Here is a 17306-nt window from a genome sequence, read left to right as displayed (position 1 = left end):
CACTAATATATTTAAAATCACAAAATTAAAGATATTTTGATATATATTTTTATATAAATTAAATTTAAAATCATAAGACTGAAAATTCTTCTTTACTTGTATTGCTTTTTTATTTCGATAAGTTTTTAATTTTAATATTTTTCGTGACTTGTTTAAAAGATATTTTAAGAGTATAAAATTTAAAGTTTTTTTTTTCTTTTTAAATTTGTATCAAATAAAATTAGACAAACAAATTGAAAATGAAGAATATATGTTTTTTTTCAAGAATTCAACTCTAAAAAAAACCACAAAAAGAAAAAACCAGAAAAAAATTCAAAGTCTTACCTTTCAATACATTTTTCACCTTTCATTGAGTCACAAGATATATATTTTTTTTTTCAAGAATTCACCTGTTGGAAGAACCCCACCAGAAGAGAACTCCAAAAAACAGATTAAAAATCCCACCTTTGAGTACTTCTCCCAATAATTTTAAGTTTCAGTGAATCTCAAGATGTAATTTTTTTTCAAGAATTCATCTGTTAGGAAAACCCCACAAGAAGAAAACTGCAAAAACAGATTCAAAATCTCACCTTTTTAGATCTTTTCAACATTTTTTCACTTTATTATCTCACAAAAATATTGAACAAGGAAGAGGGGATTCAAAAAAAATGTCATTTGTTTTAGGGGTTGTGTTTGGAATAGCATTTGGACTTGCTATAATAGTTGCTTTTGTGAAATCTGAAAATGCTAGATCCAAAAAACGTACTGATCTGGTTAGTCAACTAAAGTCTTTACCTTTTTTTACTTCAATTTTTTTGGAACTTTAGTTTTTTCCATTTCTGGTGTTTTTTGTATTTATGTTGTTTTTTTTTGGTTGAATTGTAAAGGCTAGTGGAATTGCTGCATTTGCTAGAATGACAGTGGATGATTCAAGAAAAATCTTCACTCCAGAACAACACCCTTCTTGGGTTGTTTTCTCAAATCAGCAAAAGGTGAAGTCTTTAACTTTTCTTTAGTATGTGTTTGGTATGACGTGGAGGTGGAGTTGGAATTTTTAGTTTATGGGTTCTAGACGACATTTCCTTTTGCTTTGTTGGGCTTCAGAAAAGACTATTTATACATATCAAATGAATATTTTAGCACAAATATAGGGTTTAAGCTAAATGTACTGGGTTCTGGCGTACCCATAGCTAACGTAGTGGCTCTGCCTCTAGTAGGACGGAAGTCAATTTTCAGAAATGTGTAAAATGACTCATTTTTTGGAAAATGTTTTTTCGTGTTTGATTGGTGAATGGAATATCTTTTTGGAAAAAGACATTATTGAAGATTGGGTTAGCAAATTGGATAGTGCAATCCAAGGGTGTGACCTAGTGGTCAATGAAATGGATCGACAAAAAAACACTTGGTGATTTTTTCCTATGTGTCCTAGTCTTGGTGGATAAAGTTACCTGGTGCCTGTTGCTAGTAGGATGTGGTAGTTATTCCGTGGAATTAGTCGAGGTGCGGGAAAGTTGGCCCGGATACAACACTTATCAAAGAATTTTTTTTTGGATAGTACTTTTGATGAAATATAGATGAGTATTAAAGACGGATAATAATGGCATGGCTATATTTGAGATAATCGTTTGCTCCTTTCTGGTGGAAATGTTTTCCCTAGAACATATTTTCTGGCAACCAAAATCATTAAATAAGTATTTTGTTTTTTGGAAATGGAATTTCGGAAAATATTTCCTGTTATACCCAACACAACATTAGTGTCCTTTTTTGTTTTGGGGGCACATATTGACCATATATGATCATTGAGATTCAATAAGCGCATTATGGTTCAAATTGTGGTCTTTGGTTACAAGATTTTCCCTTTATGGACTTTGTTTAATGTCTATCTAGCATACATGTTGAGATTTGGTTTGTTGAGAGCAAAGGAAATGACCTTTTAAAGTTTTCAATTTTATTCTTACAGTTGACGTGGCTTAATTCTCATCTTGAAAAGATCTGGCCATATGTGGATGAGGTTAGGTTCAATGTCTATACATTGTTTAGTTTTCCACTCTATTGCAATTCTGCAATTTTCCATTTTTTTCCCTTTTTCTTTTCTAAATTCTGATTGTTGGAACTTCTTTGTTACTGATTTTATCGGTATGGGTATATGGTAATTCAGGCAGCATCAGAACTAGTAAAATCAAATGTGGAGCCAGTTTTGGAACAATATAGGCCTGTGATTTTGGCGTCGTTGAAATTTTCAAAGTTCACTCTTGGTACAGTTGCTCCACAATTCACAGGTTAGATGAGGTCTGGCATAACATGCCTCATGTGTCGCAATACGTTCCAGTGTTTTAGCTTTATTTGTTTGTATGTGTATATATATTCACGGTCAAGTAATCACTTATTGTTATTTGTTAAAGAAATGTACCTCAGGCCTAATTCAACCCCAAAGTTAGCTCAAGAGTTGAGAATTGCCCGATACCATATAAGGAGGCCAAAGGACTACATGCCCACCGATGTGGCATATCCAACACCCTCCTCCCTCTTTGATCGTGTCTTAGTTTCTTTGCCCGAGACCATATAAGTTTTTATCTGTCAAAAAACTTTGATCGTGTCTTAGTTTCTTTAGCTATTCAAGGCTCTTCTATATTGTACTACCTAAAAGTTTTAGGAGTCACTTATACATATGAAAGAACTTATTCCTCTAGTTCTTTTGGCATGCTTATATTTGGAGTAGCATAACATTTCCCTGCACGGACACCACCACCGGAAAAAAAAAAGTCGCATAACATTTCCCTGCCATTTATAGCCTCTTGAGAAGTCAAAATGTAACAAATAATTTGAAACAGATGGTATAAAAGATATCCAAACCTAAAAGAGCTATTCTATTGTCTCATGTCAATTAGTCCTTAATAAAAGAAACTTCTTGTGAGGATGAATCACATGATATTTAACAAAGGTTTGATTTCATACATATGTCATTGCAGGGATTTCTATTATTGAAGATGGAAGTGAGGGTATTACTATGGAATTAGAGATGCAATGGGATGGGAATCCAAGCATAATACTCGATATCAAGACTTATGTTGGTGTAGCATTACCAGTACAGGTAATTAGTTTCACCATATGTTGCTTGGACTCTCCAAAAATGTTGCCGCACCCGTGTTGGATTCTCCAAAATTGCACTACTTTTGGAGTATGTGACACGCACCCGTTGACATTTTGAAGAGTTTGAACAACATACTTTCACCTCAGAGTTGTGCCACATACTTTAACTGCTTCACATGATATGGTCCTAATTTATGCTGAGATGCGAATTTTGCTTTTATCTCTGTGAATACTCAAATTGAAAGACACAATGGTTTTACTTGATGTCCTCAAGCCTGCATTTATTGTTTCTGAAAGAGCTTGGACTTATCGAATTATGTTTTCTATAAGAGCTTGTTGAAAAGGGGAACAAACAACTGTTTCAGCTTAACTAGTCTGTATTTGTGTCTTACACTTGCAAGTTATCCCATATGATTTGCATGGACATGCTCGTGCTTATGTATTTTTCTTGGACTGAGCACAAAATGAAAAGTTAATGTCATTATATTCCCTGCAATACGCCCTTAATAGTAATCTAAAAGAGTTGCTCGCTGTAAGAGTGAAGAAATGAAGACGCTAGTACTAGTAATTTATCCACACAAATTTCTATTTTAGTTCCTAAAATACTTGCATCTTGCTATGTTCCAACTCTTATGAATCTGATTATAACTTTGTGATTATTGTTCTCCTTTCGCTTAGGTGAAAAACATCGGGTTTACTGGTATTTTCAGGCTCATCTTCAGGCCACTTGTTGATGAGTTTCCTTGCTTCGGAGCTGTATGTTATTCTCTAAGGCAGAAGGTGTTGTATAAACCTCAATTTTTCTTTTATCTTTCATTTGCCTGTGTATCACTTTATGCACATACATGCACAGAAATCAATTTAAGCATGTTATTGATACTTACCCTTAAACAATTTAAGCATCGTGTTGATACTTGAAATAAAAAAGGAAATTAAGCATACTAATTACACAATCCATGAATGAAATTTAAGCTATTTCTTTTGTTTTGAATTAAAATAAGTCAGTGGGTGCTGATCACTACACCCACAACTCATTGTTGCAACAGGTGTGGACTTAATATAAATGTACATTTATATATATATATAAAAAAATCTCGACTACTTATATACTTCAAGCAAGACCAGAGGGAGAAGGTGCACCTACTGTCATAGTTCTACATTTCCCGTGTGTGTGCAGATGGCACTTACTCTCATGTGGACAAGGGCACAAGGCTACCCGCGTGCATATCTCACACCTAAACTCTATAGGAAAATTGACAAATAATTTCTTTGTTTGCAGAAAAAGCTGGATTTTACTCTTAAAGTAATTGGTGGTGACATGACAGCAATTCCTGGCCTTTCTGATGCAATTGAGGTTTGGGCGAACTTTACCACTTATCTATTTCTCTGTTGTGCTATTCTTCCACAACAACCAATGCAGTTTGATGTGGATGTAATTGTTATTGATAAAGTTGGTTAGATGTAGCGAAGGCCTACAGATGCCGTGGATATTTGGCTGGCGTAGCCAAGCCTTATTTTGTTTTCCCTTATTCTTTCTCAAAAGAGAACGGAAGGAACAGAAAGAATTGAAATTTTTAAGTAGTGGCTTAGTGTTATAACTACAAGAATAGGGTGTTTTTGTAGTGGTTATTTTCATCCTTGTTTAGGAAATTCGGGAGCTTGATTCACGACCTGTAAACAAGATAAAACTATTTCTCATGTTTCTTTGGTAAACATTCTATGTTGTCTTGAACTTGCCTAAATCTTCTATATTTCAATATGGATAACGGCATTTACTTGAAGTGACAAATACATTTATGAGAATGAAGGAGTGTTGAGTGAAAACTTTCGAACAACAATTCTTTTGTTTCTTGGTGCATTCTCTAAGACTATTCTCATTCGAGAAAAGAGAGGAACAACGGATTTGCTGCTTTGAGTTGTTTGCATGAACTTGAATTTTTTTATGCAGTCATAAAATGGAACACTTAACGCATGTTAGTTATGATTTACTACATTCTAGGTGTACTAAAATGAATTTATTTCTCCAGGGAACCATCCGGGACGCTGTTGAAGATTCAATCACCTGGCCAGTTCGAAAAGTTATTCCCATTTTACCTGGGGATTATAGGTATTGATATTAGCAATTGATTCTTTGAACCATCTTGGTTTCACTGACCCAGTTCATCTTTGGGCTGCCCCAATGTTGGTCCAATCGAACACATTTAACTTCTCGTTGAACCTCCGAAGGACCCTCAAATATAAGATTTCCAAAAGCAGAATTGGGATTAAGTTTTGGAGATTAATCCCCTCAACTTGTGTCGGACTTCCATTCATTTTGCATTGAGCTAGGGAAGTCAAAATGTTATCTCACGCAATTTTGTAATTATCTCATGTTTTGATTGGATCTGTAAAAGCAAGTTCTAGTAGATGCCTCTGCGTTCTGTGTTTTAACTGAAAAGACAAGTTAAACATCTAGATTTTGATTGGCAACTGCTTAATTTCAACATTCTATTTTCTTGTTTACCAGTGACCTTGAAATGAAGCCTACCGGAGTATTGGAGGTGAAACTTGTTCAAGCAAAGGAGTTAACAAACAAAGACATTATTGGAAAATCGGATCCTTTCGCTGTATTATACGTACGCCCTTTACGAGATAGAATGAAGAAGAGCAAAATAATTGTAAGTTATTCATTTGTTTCCTTGGAAAAGTTTCTTTAATTTATTTGATCAAGTTAAGATTAAAGTAATCAATGTTCTTTTTCAGAACAATGATTTGAATCCAATATGGAATGAGCATTTTGAGTTCGTAGTCGAAGATCCATTGACACAACACTTGGTGGTAAAAATCTATGACGATGAAGGGCTTCAGTCAGCTGAACTAATTGGATGTGCCCATATCCGTTTGAATGAGCTTGAGCCTGGTAAAGTGAAGGATATCTGGTTGAAGTTGGTGAAAGATTTGGAGATTCAGAGAGACCAGAAAAATAGGGGCCAGGTGATGACTCCAATTCCTGTTTACTTTCCATGGCCTTGTTTAAATCCATACTGTAGTAGCTAGAAATATACCGTACATAGTATTAGTAAATTTGATGGATAATATATGCACAGAATCATAATGTTCGAAATCTAATGATTTTTCAGCAATAATTAAATCAAACAACATTTTACTGTTCAAAATGAGTGGCACCCAGCAGCGGAGCCGGAGGATCCGAACCCCTTCGCTAGTAAATTACACTGTGTTACAAAGTCAATTTTACTTTTCATGTATATGCAATAGATGTTGAATCCCCTTGGCTTCTTGGTGTGTTTATCTCTTTATATTTTGCATCCCTTCACTGAAAATCCTGGCTCCGGCACTGGTGGCACCAATTGTCCTGTGAATAGTACGAGTTTGTTCCTACTCATTATATTCTTAATGCCATGATCTTGATCCACCGAGTGCATTAGACAGGAAGACCACGGGGGGAGGGGTTACATATCCTGCAGAACGTAGATCATATAGTGCATTATAGCAGTCTCGGTTGCCATCTTTTAGTCCTACTTTGTGAACTTACTGGCAGTGATTTCCTTTCCCTTGTAGCTCCAGAGCACGGCTAATCTCTATTATTTATTTGTCTCTTGAAACTGTGTATTTTGTTGTCGTTATTTTCCTTTCTATCATGATTTCTCTACACTTCTTTTGAGCTGAGGGTGTACCGGAAATAACCTCTCTACCCCGCAAAGGTTGGGGTAAGGTCTACGTACATCCTACCTTCTCCAGACCTCACTTGTGGGATTACACTCGATTTGTTGTTATTGTTGTAAATTGTGAGCAGAACACATAGAATAGTCTCTGTGCTTGATGTGTTAACTGTTCTCATTTCTTTGGTTAGGTGCACTTGGAACTATTGTACTGCCCGAATGGCATGAACAATGGGCTAAGTAACCCTTTTGCCCAGAATGAGTCAATGACTTCATTAGAGAGAGTTTTTAAAAACTCGGCAGAAGGAAAAGAAGCTAGTCCAAACGGAAGTGAAATCAACAATAGAAGAGAGGTAATAGTACGAGGGGTACTTTCTATTACCGTGATATCAGCTGATGACCTGCCCCCAGTTGATATAGGGGGGAAGGCTGATCCCTACGTCGTGCTGATCATGAAGAAGGCTCAACTCAAGAACAAGACCAGGGTACCCTTTCTTCGTATTATATAATTGTTGACTTCTTGATAAATGCAGTAAATAATTTCTTTCCTTCTTCGTATGCCATGATCCTCTTTTTTGCATATGATTTCTATGTAGCTTTGGCTCAGATTCTGTATTATACACTCGATAAGTACAAATAATTGATTTCAACCCCAGTAAATCAAATGAATTGATGTAGAATCCTGAACTCGAACAGCTTATCCGGAAAAAAAAACCGAACTTGAGCCCATAAGGTTCAAATCTTGATTTCACCTCTACTAATATTGAGCCTATGGGAACCACAAAGTTTGTATCATTCTTGTTCACAGTAATTTACCTCGAGTATCAACATTCATTACTAGATATATTGCTGAATGTTACTAACAATGACTACACCTCAAACTAAAGGAAGCTAGGGCCGTCTATATGATTTTTCAGTGTCCATACCGTAACATCTTTAGCTCATTTTATTTTATATGATGCTGATTATCACTTACCAAAAAAATATATAACGCTTATTATCTGTTTTCCTTTAGGTCGTAAATGAAAGTCTAAATCCAGTATGGAATCAGACTTTTGACTTTGTTGTTGAGGACGGATTACATGATATGCTAATGCTGGAAGTCTGGGACCATGACACATTTGGAAAGGTAAGAGTATCTGCCCCTTAAATAAGTTCCATATGATTATCCCGTGACTATTTTTGGTCCTCACGCAATATATCATTAAGCACTTGTTTAACATCTTAAGTATCTTTCCATACACCAACATTTGTCGATGTGATGTTTCCTTTAGCTGAAGTAACTCATTACGTGAGCGCTTTTCTAAAATTTTGAATTGGTTACATTCACCCTTTCCTTGTTTTTTCCATTCTAAAAAGGATTATATTTCTGTATTTGGAAATAATTTGACTTAAAACTTTCCATTTTACTATTTGTCAGAAGCTTTTATAGATGCACAAATTTCTAGAGTCTCTTTTTTTCTTAAACTCCGTATTGAGTCAAATTGCGTCATATAAGTTGGAACGGAGGGAGTACTAGATGTGGAACTGCGTAAGTTGTGTTTGACTTTTTAAAAGTATAAGGTTATGGAATGTATAAGTTGTGTTGGGCTATGATCCATTGTTTAGCTCATCTTGATCGTGCCCATCTCAGCCAAGTGATTTTTGAGCGGGCAACACATTTTGACCCACCTAAATTTAGCCTAACTCGCTCATCTAACACCCCCTATGTGCGAGTATATATAAATTCTGGAGAGTACCCTTGTCATATCTTATTTCCTGATTATAGAATTCATTCATTTCGAATTCTTCCAACTTTTTTCACAGGATTTCATGGGAAAATGCATTCTGACTTTAACGAGGGTTATTATGGAAGGTGAATACAAAGACACGTATGAATTAGCGGAGGCTAAATCAGGGAAACTGAACTTGCATCTCAAATGGAATCCACAGCCAATATACAGGGACTACCAATGATGAACATCAAACTTGAGTTTTATTATCTTGTTAGTTTTGTACAGGGAAGTAAAGTTTCTTTGATTCCCTAATTGACTGGGAACGGCAGCACGTATAATCGAATATTTTCTGTACATGATTTATTAAAAGCAGAAGATACTGTAAAGCTGTGAAACTTTTGAAGAGAAGCTGGACAAGAATAAAAATGGGGGTAATTTTTCAAGTTTAAGCTATTATGTACTATTAGCAACTCACTAATATCCTTGGCTATATGGCCATTTTTCATTTGTTGAAGTGTGTGACTATCTGAGCACACTTTTATTTGTGTGTGAGCAGAAACTCGTTTTTAATGGGCTAAGCATGTGAATCTTCTTTGTTTTGATAATGATTGGCATATAAACTCGAACTAGGAACCTCCGCCACCTATATACCATGTTGAAGTGTGATGGATCATGTTATCTAAAAGGCAAACTCTTTTTTGGGTTTCCCACCGGTACTTGCTTTAGGGCTTGACTAATTTGTATTCACATTGGGAAGTCCCACTTTAGGAGGGGTAAAATGCTCCTCAAAGGAGACTTCATATTCATGGTTCAAATTCGAGACTTTTTGTTAAGGGTGGATGAGTATTTAATGCTCCACCACAACCTTTGATAGTGAGTAAAATTTTTCTAAAAAAAAAACAAACTACAAATCCATGAGAGCTTATTAACTTATCATTAATCAAGTCTTTAAGTATTCTGATGGTACATTCATCTTCCAAAACAAGAACAAAATAAATGAAGTGAGTGCATTGTGAATATTCAAATAAAATTATTCTTCAGAAACTGAAATGATGAAATAAACAGCACAATCTTTTATTTGAATGATCATTATTTGGTGGAAATTTAGCCAAATAGTCCAACAACATACTCAGTGTAATTCCACGATTGAGTCTGGGGAAGGTAGTGTGCACACAGACAATTTCTGATAAACCCTCGACTCAAGTAATTATCCAAATAGTCAAAGAAAGCAAATAGATTTTCAAGCTAATTAGTTACCAATGGGATAATGATCTATGGCCATAAAACTGCAACTAAGTTGAGAGTAAGTTGCAGAAATATGTTTTCACAGTTGTGCAGTTGAAGCCCTGTTTAAAATGATTGAACGGAGACGATTTTTGTTCAACTTTATCCGGTGATGATTCCTTCCCCTGCATGACCATAAATCGCGTGAGTTTAACCTTTATATACTGACAATGTAAAAGAATTCGCCTAAATGATAGCTACTGATATTCGTCCATAGTAAGCGAGATTAGCTCTTGGAAAATAAGACAGTACTACAGTATGTTAAAAAGACTATAAGACTTATGTGTATACATGTTGCATTACTTAGATTCAAGACGAAATAGAATAGGCTGATTGTTCTAGTAGAATGACGACGTATACACAAAGTGGGTTAAAATAAGACAGTTTATCTGTTATAACAAGTTAATATATAGTATCGTCTGTGAATATATGTTAATGCACGTTGTGTTATTTAATTAAGGCGAACTAGAATAGGCTGACTCAACAGCAAACAAGTCTTATCAATCTGCTATTGCTTGGTAAAAGGAAAATTCAATACAAATTTTCCAGATGAAATTTTTTTCTGCAAAGGTAGGAAGATCATACTTACCAGTACAGATTGTGTAACACGAACGAGTCGATTTTAACTTTCTTTCCATCGTCATTTCTGTTCCAATGGTAGAATGCATGTGTTCTGTTCTTAATCTCTAGCGTAGAATGGCCATAGCTCGATTCGCGGAAAGCAGAGTAATCTGGTTGAGGATCTCTAAATCTGCAAAAAAATAAACAAATGAAAATCTATAGTTCTAGAGCGATTTAAGAAGTTATAAGGTAGTTGAAGCACATAATACGACAAGAGTAGAAAAAGGGCAGTACGTTGCACTAAACATCACACATTTATGCAGGATCCAGGGAAGGGCTGCACCACTAGGGAGTGTATGATGTAGGCAGTATGCACTAATGCAAGAGTCAGTTACTGAGTTCACGGCTCGAAAATCATGACCTATAGGTTACATGGGGACAACTTGAGCGTTGCTCCAAGTATCCCCTTCATAATTTCATTAAATTTCCTAATAAATGGATCGAGTAAATTCATGTACTCGAGATGAACCTAGTTTATTAATCTAGTGAGCGCATTGTAATGTCATTCACTAGCGATGTTTTGCAATAACATGTAACTTACCTTGAAGCAAGACCTTCTTTATTTCCTCCATCACCAACAGTTATGTAAACTGGAGCTGTTTTATCAGGTACGGGATAAGGATCACCACTCGAGATGTTATAGCGTATATTTGATATGCGATACTGGAAAAGAAAAAGAACTTTTTTTAGCAGATGTCACCTTTAGAAGAAGGAAATGTTCATACTTCAGATATATACTTCCTCTGTTTCAATTTGTTTGTCTTTCTTTCCTTTTTAATACATTTCAAAACGAATGTCTACTCCCTGTTTTGGCAACTCATAATTCCTCTTTAATTCTAACTTTCCACATGACATGTTTAAGACTACTAGATTAGAGGACATTTTTGTACATTTTACGTATCTTTAGCTTAAGATCACAAGATTCAAAAGTACTCGTTACTTTCTAAAACTCTGCGTCAAGTCAGAATCAGACAAACAAATTGAACAGAGGGAGTATCACATATTTTTTCTCCTTTATTTCTTTGTTCTCGGACGAGTAGAAAAGCCAGTACAATGAAATGAAGTGACTTACTGATCGTTCATAGGCGTGGACATGACCAGCAAAGATCACATCAACTTTGTGTTCGACAAACCATGCTTCGAAGACAGATCTCATACTTTCTCCCTCCATGAAATGAGCTACATTACTATTGTAGATAGGAACATGCATAAGGACTATAAGCCAAGGAGTTTTCTCTCTGTCCACATTTTTAAATTCCTCTCTCAGCCACTTCCATTGAGGTGTGTACTTTACTGCATTAGAAAAGACATTGTGAGTTTGTTGGTTGTGTCGCATTTAAGAAAATCAAGAAAGACTACTTTATTTACTTGATTCTATTCTCAACACGCTCTCACTTGCAGGCCTAATTCTTTCTTCCCTCGTGGGCCAAGTATGTGGAAATTTTTTCTAATAATGAGTGGTGTGGTCTGATACCATGTTGAAGTGTGTGTCTTATAGAGAACACGTTTTTGTTTACTTTATTATGTTCTCAACTAGTACCTCACATGGACAAGGTCAAAATAGCCTACGATGGAAGCAACAAGAATCATGAAACAAGAACGGATAAATTACCGAAAGGAGAATAGGTTGACAGCACAATTATGTGAGCAGACGACCTCCTGATGGAATACCAAAGAGGGCTAGTACTGTTTGAAGCTTGATATGGCGTTGGATATCTGTACAGATACGACTTGAACGGAGTTACTTCTCCCTGTGTAAAATAAGAAAAACAGTCAAAAATATTTAAAACATTGCTGTTTTTCTGCATATAGCAGGAAACTAACACTATGTTAAACATATGAACTTTAGCTGTGTTGCAGGACTTCACCATATATGGCATATATTCTATCTCATGATTCCCGGTATTCCAAATCCACGGTTGATATGCTGTACTTGGTTCAACAAAACGTCCCCATGAATCCCAACGGACTCCAACATCATGATACTTATATCTGTCCGCGTAAGATAGATCTCCCACAAATAAGACACTCTTAGCTCCACTATTCATGTAATGCTGAAGAGTTGAAAGAGAATTATATGTTTGTCCGAGATCACCTGGAAAGAACAACACACAAACTCTAATAATGATACATCCCGATAAGAGTTCAGATGTGCACAAACGTCATTATGTGGTAAAGTATAATTCAGAAAAATGGGAAATGAAATATATAAACTACTCACCTATGATGCCAAATGTGTATGAAGCATCTGGATCAACCTTTGGAGGAGTTTCAAACCAAAAGTTTCGAGCAGAGTCACCATTTCCGATTTCATAGTAATACTTCGTGTCATACTAAAATCAGAGGTAAAATTTTTGTCAAACTAGATAGAAAATTGAGGATAGCATTTAAAACATCACGGAACAATTCTGTGATGTCCATATATGTTATAAGTGGCGGAGGCAGGATTTTCAACAAGGAATTTATCATCTACCTTGTATGTACAGTTTAATTTAACGGTGAATTGAACTATATGCTTTATGCAAATACAATAGCATGATGTATATGACATTTAGACGAAGAGATGACATGGCGATTCTTTCCTTGTCCAAAACTAGAAAACGAAGATTTTTCATTACCTGAAGTCCATTAAGAAAGCACTTGTGTATATATCCAGACTTGTAGTCGTAGAATGTGTAGTTTGTGAATGATCCCTTAGCTGTAAAATCATATTTTCCCTCAGATAATCCGTAACGTACTTGACTAGACCCCGGTTTATCAGGTGTGACCCATGAGACTATTACAGCCTTTCCTTCATAGTCACCCTGTGTTATATGCACCTATAGTAGAATGAAGTTATTAGCATTTAAGATGACACGCAAACACATTGTTTTCTCGAAAAAACTTGTAGCATAAGAAACTGCATTTTATCCACAGTTGACAAAACGTTGCACTCGAAGATTATGAGTACAGTTGTCGATATTACAATGTATTTCATCATCACCTACATAGTTGTAACAGCCCACGAACCACTGGAGGTTGAACTCGAAAGGTTTTTTTTTGCCAAATGCCCCGATGACTAGGCTTGGCCAAACCTCATTAAATTTGTGTTATATTTTCTTCACTATTTTGTTTTGATTGTGTGCTAATTATCCCATGATCTTCCGCAACACTTGCCTTAGGCAAATCCCATACCAAAAAGGAACGGGAAAGTTAGTAGGCTTAGTGGTCATATAAAGACAAGTTCAGGATTCAACAGTTGAGACGTTGTTTGGTTAAATTCCCAAGGGAACAAAACCTTTAGGCCCCAAATCCTAGAGGTGGGGATCAGGCCAAAGCAGACAATACCTTAACAGTTGGACCTAGGCCAGGACAACAATTGTCATACACAAATTCAAGTTGACACTGAGCTATTAAATCGTGCTACTCGAATTGAATATATTATATCAAGTTCACAAAGACATTACACGAAAGCACACTTCCTCATAGATATATTGTTGTGTGGAAGATCAAACAAAACAAAGGTAAAGTAACTTACTTGCTGTGGAGCATTGTAACCTTTAGGAACTGCAAATACTTCATTTTCAAGAGGGATATCGATAGCTGGAAACTCGTTACGAATAAATGAACTAGTTACACCAGCATTCCCGTTGTCTATCAATGTCAAAAAGACGGACAACGAGAAGAAGAGATGAAGCAACATTGACTCCTCTCAAGTAAAAATATTTCAATGACACCAGTTAATGATTCACTGCATCCAGAAAGAACCAATGTAGTAATTAAAAGCGGAAATTTGAAAGGCAAACCTTACGCTAAACAAGAAGAAAAAATCAAAGTATATGCTTAGGTGAACATAGATCTATGTCTGTTGACAAATGATCAAATTCGTGCACGTTCCTATGATGAGGAAACACTCATGATACTAGAACTCATGCCTTATCAAGCATATTAACGGAATCTGACACATAAATCAGTTGATCAACTAATAGAAAAGCGTTTACTCTATCACTTAAGTTATACAGGAATAATTCATGAGATGAATATATAATCACTTGATTCCTCAAACTACTCAGTACTCATCACCTGAATTATCCTTCCTATGGCCTATATATGTTGCTCGGACTCTCCAAAATGTTGTTGCATCGGTGTCAGATCTTCCAAAAATGACTATTTTTAGAGTATTTGACATGCATATATTTTTGAAGAGTCTGAGCAACATAAGCTCTGGCTATTGGAACAACTAACAAAAGAGGATAAAACGAAAAAGGTGAAATGACATACATGAAGTGCGAAAGTCATTTTCCTTATGACTATCTGAACTTGTAACCAAACACCAGAAAATGATTTTCCATGGAAAAAGAATTACGTCATTACCAAACACGCGATATTTTATTGATTTTTACCTTTCTTTCCAAGCACCTCGTATGACGAACTCAAAAACAATGCAACAATATTCTTTAGTAACAGTACATTAACAATCACCCAACCAAACAAAGTCCAAGCTAACTGAATGCAGATTCTAATTACTTTCAATATCACAATTCTTTAAACTTGAAAGTCATTCAGATAGCACCGTACTTTTTAGTCTGTCCTAAAAAAATTATATCTTTCTATTTTTAGAAATGTTTTAAATTTAAACTTTCTCATCTTATCCTTTCCATACAAGTACATACGGCTTATTTTAGACCACAAATTTCAAAAATCTTTAATTCTTTCATTCTCATCAAACTCTCTGCCAATCAAAATAACAATGGCATATACAGTGTAATTCCACAGGTCTGGGGGACTGTGACATGTACGCAGACTTTACCTCTACCTTGTGAATGTAGAGAGGTTATTTCCGAAACGGAAGGAGTAGTAGCTAATCTACGCTTATTAAACTACTAAGAAAATCTCTATTAACAGTGATGGAGCCAAGATTTTCAAACAAGGGAATAAAAACTTTGTATATATGCAACAACAAAAAAAAATCACTTTTACCCAATTTACATAGTACTTCCTCCATTTCAATTTGTTTGTTTTACTTTCATTTGTAATCCGTTCAAAAAGAATGTTTCTTTTCTTTTTTGACAACTCTTTAATTCTGACTTTCCACGTGACATATTTAAGACTACAAAATAATACCTTCAATATATTTTCAGTTTAAGAAACCGAATTTAAAAATCATTTTTTACTTTCTTAAACTCTATGTCAAGTCAAACCAGACAAATAAATTAAAACAGACGAAGTATTATTTTTCAACCCTCTACTTCCACCCTTTATCTATATTGTCAGCGTATATAACTTAAAATTCATGAATTTGCATTAGAACAACATGAAAGTGATAAAGAAAAGTACCTTGAAAAGTTGAAATTAATCACCAGATAGCTAGGGAATTGAAGTGAAAATATTGGCAGGCTGTTTATTTTGGTATTGTTATTCAAATAGCATTGCTTATTTGATGAGTAAACTTTGAGTATAAGTAGTAATAAGAATGATGAGTAAAGATAGCAGTATGATATGGCGCAAGATTGGATCAAAATGTGTCGTCTCAGTCAATTATTGGATGGAATGTCACTTTCTTTGTTTTTTTTTCTCATTCAATGTTCTATATTTGTATTAAAATCTGATTAAATTCAAGTTTGTGTCGAAAAGTCTACATGGCGAGTTAAAAGGACTCCCTCACGCAAAAAGAATATCATATATTTAATTGTATGATTTACCCTTTTAAATAGATTGATCTTTAATTTTTGTCTTTTAAAATCAACTTATGTCTAGTGAGACATAAGTACATAAATTATTTAAAAGCGTGATGCATAACTTGTTGGATCAATTTGTGTTGTCTCAATCAATTATTGGATAAATGTGTACTCTTTCTTCTTCTTTTTTCCGACCCGATGTTATATGTATATGTATTAATGTTCGATTAAATTTAAATTTGTGACGAAAAGTCTTACATCTCATGAATCACAAAGGGGGTTTCATACATTTAATTACACGAGTTGCTCTGGCTGGTTTTTAATTTTATCCTTTAAAATCAATTTATGCCTAAAAATCTTAATTTTTGTGGTCTTTATGTATACAATCCTTTAAATTTTGTAATCTTAAATTTATCATGTAAAATGTTAGAATTGAAAAACTTACTAAACATAAAAAGAAACGCCCTTTATCGTACAGACCCCAAAAAAGAAGTAGTAAAACACTCAAATTGAAACGAGTGAAATATAATTTGATTTTTTTTTTAATAACGATGATGTCCGAACCAGATCGCAACAAGTACAAATCAACCAACTTAAAGATCCAGTTTTTTTTTTTTTTTTTTGTGCTGAAATTTAAATTTATTTTAATATACCAGTGGGATGGGAAGTTGTTTAAAGTGACTTCCTCTGTGAAGTATTCTGACAATAGATTGGTTTCTTTTAAAAGAAACTGTTTGTTTTTATTGTAGATATAATAATTATTAATTTTTTGCCCATCGTGAAGTTAAAATAATTGTTTAAATTTTTGTCTTCATATAATAAATGGAAGTAGATATTATTATTTTTTACTATATTCTTTGTTATATTCTCTGAAAAAGAAAGAATTATATGAGGCATGAGCTTGCCCATACATAATGTAGCTCACATGAAGTGTACAAGCTAAGTAAAATAATTCTGCACTAATGTTTACACGAAATTATATTAATTTATTATAATCAAGTTATAAATTAAGGTGACACATTAATTAACTATAATTTAGTGATAAGAATATTTATAAAGATAACAATGATAGAAAAATTATTTTCAATAGCCCTCGAAAATATTTCTTAAGACATTTATCATACTTTTAGTGGATTAATCTTTGTTCTATTATCTTTTTGGCATAATACATATACAACACTCAAATTTACTCTCAGCTAGCAAGTAAGCACTCCAATTTTGAGAGTACGCATCCAAAAACATCAATTTCGTCTAAATTGATAAGTAAACACTCCAACTTGATCTCGTGGAAGCCCGGGCTG

The 17306-nt window shown here is 34.6% G+C and overlaps 2 protein-coding genes across 2 annotated transcripts; one reads left to right on the top strand and one right to left on the bottom strand.

Annotated features, from left to right (window-relative positions):
- The first annotated feature begins 344 nt into the window (after positions 1–344).
- LOC129870313 (synaptotagmin-5-like) lies at positions 345–9048 on the top strand. Its single transcript, XM_055945047.1, has 13 exons — positions 345–752; positions 867–971; positions 1940–1990; positions 2138–2258; positions 2949–3070; positions 3748–3849; positions 4349–4423; positions 5097–5176; positions 5576–5726; positions 5812–6042; positions 6920–7213; positions 7744–7857; positions 8535–9048. Exons 1-13 carry the CDS (start codon positions 648–650, stop codon positions 8682–8684), a joined length of 1701 nt encoding a protein of 566 aa, XP_055801022.1. The 5' UTR covers positions 345–647; the 3' UTR covers positions 8685–9048.
- A 445-nt stretch (positions 9049–9493) lies between these two features.
- On the bottom strand, positions 9494–15762 carry LOC129871578 (bifunctional purple acid phosphatase 26-like). Its single transcript, XM_055946535.1, has 10 exons — positions 15665–15762; positions 13866–14078; positions 12967–13167; positions 12570–12681; positions 12217–12443; positions 11961–12099; positions 11421–11641; positions 10890–11011; positions 10317–10478; positions 9494–9852 (listed from the first exon to the last, which is right to left on the bottom strand). Exons 2-10 carry the CDS (start codon positions 14028–14030, stop codon positions 9768–9770), a joined length of 1434 nt encoding a protein of 477 aa, XP_055802510.1. The 5' UTR covers positions 14031–14078; positions 15665–15762; the 3' UTR covers positions 9494–9767.
- Positions 15763–17306: the final 1544 nt, after the last annotated feature.

Source organism: Solanum dulcamara, chromosome 10, assembly GCF_947179165.1.
Source record: "Solanum dulcamara chromosome 10, daSolDulc1.2, whole genome shotgun sequence".
NCBI classification, from domain to species: Eukaryota; Viridiplantae; Streptophyta; class Magnoliopsida; order Solanales; family Solanaceae; genus Solanum; species Solanum dulcamara.
Note: the sequence above shows the minus strand (reverse complement) of the source record. Positions and strands in the feature narration are given on the sequence as shown.

Excerpts from the sequence above, each read along its gene's own strand:
- LOC129870313 (XM_055945047.1), top strand. The coding sequence starts at position 648 with ATGTCATTTGTTTTAGGGGTTGTGTTTGGAATAGCATTTGGACTTGCT. Across the intron at positions 753-866 it reads CCAAAAAACGTACTGATCTG|GCTAGTGGAATTGCTGCATT; the intron begins GTTAGTCAACTA and ends TGAATTGTAAAG. Across the intron at positions 1,991-2,137 it reads TCTGGCCATATGTGGATGAG|GCAGCATCAGAACTAGTAAA; the intron begins GTTAGGTTCAAT and ends ATGGTAATTCAG.
- LOC129871578 (XM_055946535.1), bottom strand. The coding sequence starts at position 14,030 with ATGTTGCTTCATCTCTTCTTCTCGTTGTCCGTCTTTTTGACATTGATA. Across the intron at positions 12,444-12,569 it reads ATACACATTTGGCATCATAG|GTGATCTCGGACAAACATAT; the intron begins GTGAGTAGTTTA and ends TGTTCTTTCCAG. Across the intron at positions 11,012-11,420 it reads TCCACGCCTATGAACGATCA|TATCGCATATCAAATATACG; the intron begins GTAAGTCACTTC and ends TTTCTTTTCCAG.